General features: G+C 34.8%; 1 protein-coding gene across 1 annotated transcript; it reads right to left on the bottom strand.

Moving 5' to 3' along the window:
* Window positions 1-218: 218 nt before the first annotated feature.
* On the bottom strand, window positions 219-1,010 carry LOC132253079 (secreted RxLR effector protein 161-like). The gene has a single exon (XM_059734340.1). The coding sequence runs from the start codon at window positions 1,008-1,010 to the stop codon at window positions 219-221; it is 792 nt and encodes a 263-aa protein (XP_059590323.1).
* Between the last annotated feature and the right edge of the window lie 250 nt (window positions 1,011-1,260).

Below are 1,260 nucleotides of genomic sequence, written 5' to 3' on the forward strand. Positions count from 1 at the left end.
GTGGTATTTGGGACATCCAATAGTATACAACTGTAATTCTTAAGGTTCAATATCTTAAGATACCATGTTGCATGTAATTCAATTACGACATGCTATAATATAATACTTAATAATGATGATCATAATAAAAAGATTTTAATTTTACAAGTCGCATAACAATAATGATCAATGTTTACACAAAACAATAATTGAAATAAAGGAAATCACAAAAGCTCCCACTAAACCAAAGAATCAAAAGACTTAATGACACCCATATTCACAACATGTTCCTTGAACATTATAGGCTTTAAACCTTTGGTTAGAGGATCAGCTAGCATGGACTCAGTTCTTATGTGCTTAATCACAATATCTTCTTTCTTCACTAAGTCCTTGACTATAAGGTACTTGATTTCCATATGCTTAGAACTCGTACTAATCTTATTGTTCTTGGAGTAGAACACAGTTGCATTATTGTCACAATAAATCACAATGGGTCGAAAGATGGAATCAACAACTTGCAACTCTGAAATCAGTTTTCTTAGCCAAACAACTTGAGAGGATGCACCATAACAAGCTACAAACTTAGCATACATGGTCGAGAATGCGATTAGGCTCTGTTTGACACTTTTCCATGAAATGGCTCCACCAGTTAACATAAAAATGTATCCTGAAGTAGATTTGCAATCGTCAGAACAACCGTTAAAATCAGAATTTGAGTATCCAACTACCTCGAGATTATCCACCCTCCTATATACAAGCATAAAATCATTTGTTCTTTGTAGATATCTCATGACTTTCTTTGCAGCAACCCAATGATATTGTCCAAGGTTCGATAAATATCTACCAAGAACATTAACAATGAAGACGATATTAGGTCTTATACATGCTTGTGCATACATCAAGCTACCAATGGCACTAGCATAAGGAATAGCCTTCATGGCATCCTTTTCCAAATCATTCTTTGGACAATGTTCATTACCAAGTTTATCTCCCTTCACAACAAGTACATCACCATCTTTGCATGTATGCATATTGAATCTTTTAAGCACACGATTGATATAGGCTATCTGAGATAGCCCAAGGAGGTTTCAAGATCTATCACGATAAATCTCAATACCCGACACAAAAGATGCTTCTCTGAGATCCTCCATGTTAAAATTAGCAGACAAAATACGCTTAGTATCATTTAAGAGATTCACATCACTACTAGCAAGTAGAATGTCATCGATATAGAGAACCATGAAAATGTACTTGCTCCCATTGACTTTCAAGTAAATGCAC

Source organism: Vitis vinifera, chromosome 18 (assembly GCF_030704535.1).
Source record: "Vitis vinifera cultivar Pinot Noir 40024 chromosome 18, ASM3070453v1".
NCBI classification, from domain to species: Eukaryota; Viridiplantae; Streptophyta; class Magnoliopsida; order Vitales; family Vitaceae; genus Vitis; species Vitis vinifera.

What these genes read in the sequence shown, in the direction of transcription:
- LOC132253079 (XM_059734340.1), bottom strand. Translation starts at nt 1,010, where the DNA reads ATGCATACATGCAAAGATGGTGATGTACTTGTTGTGAAGGGAGATAAA.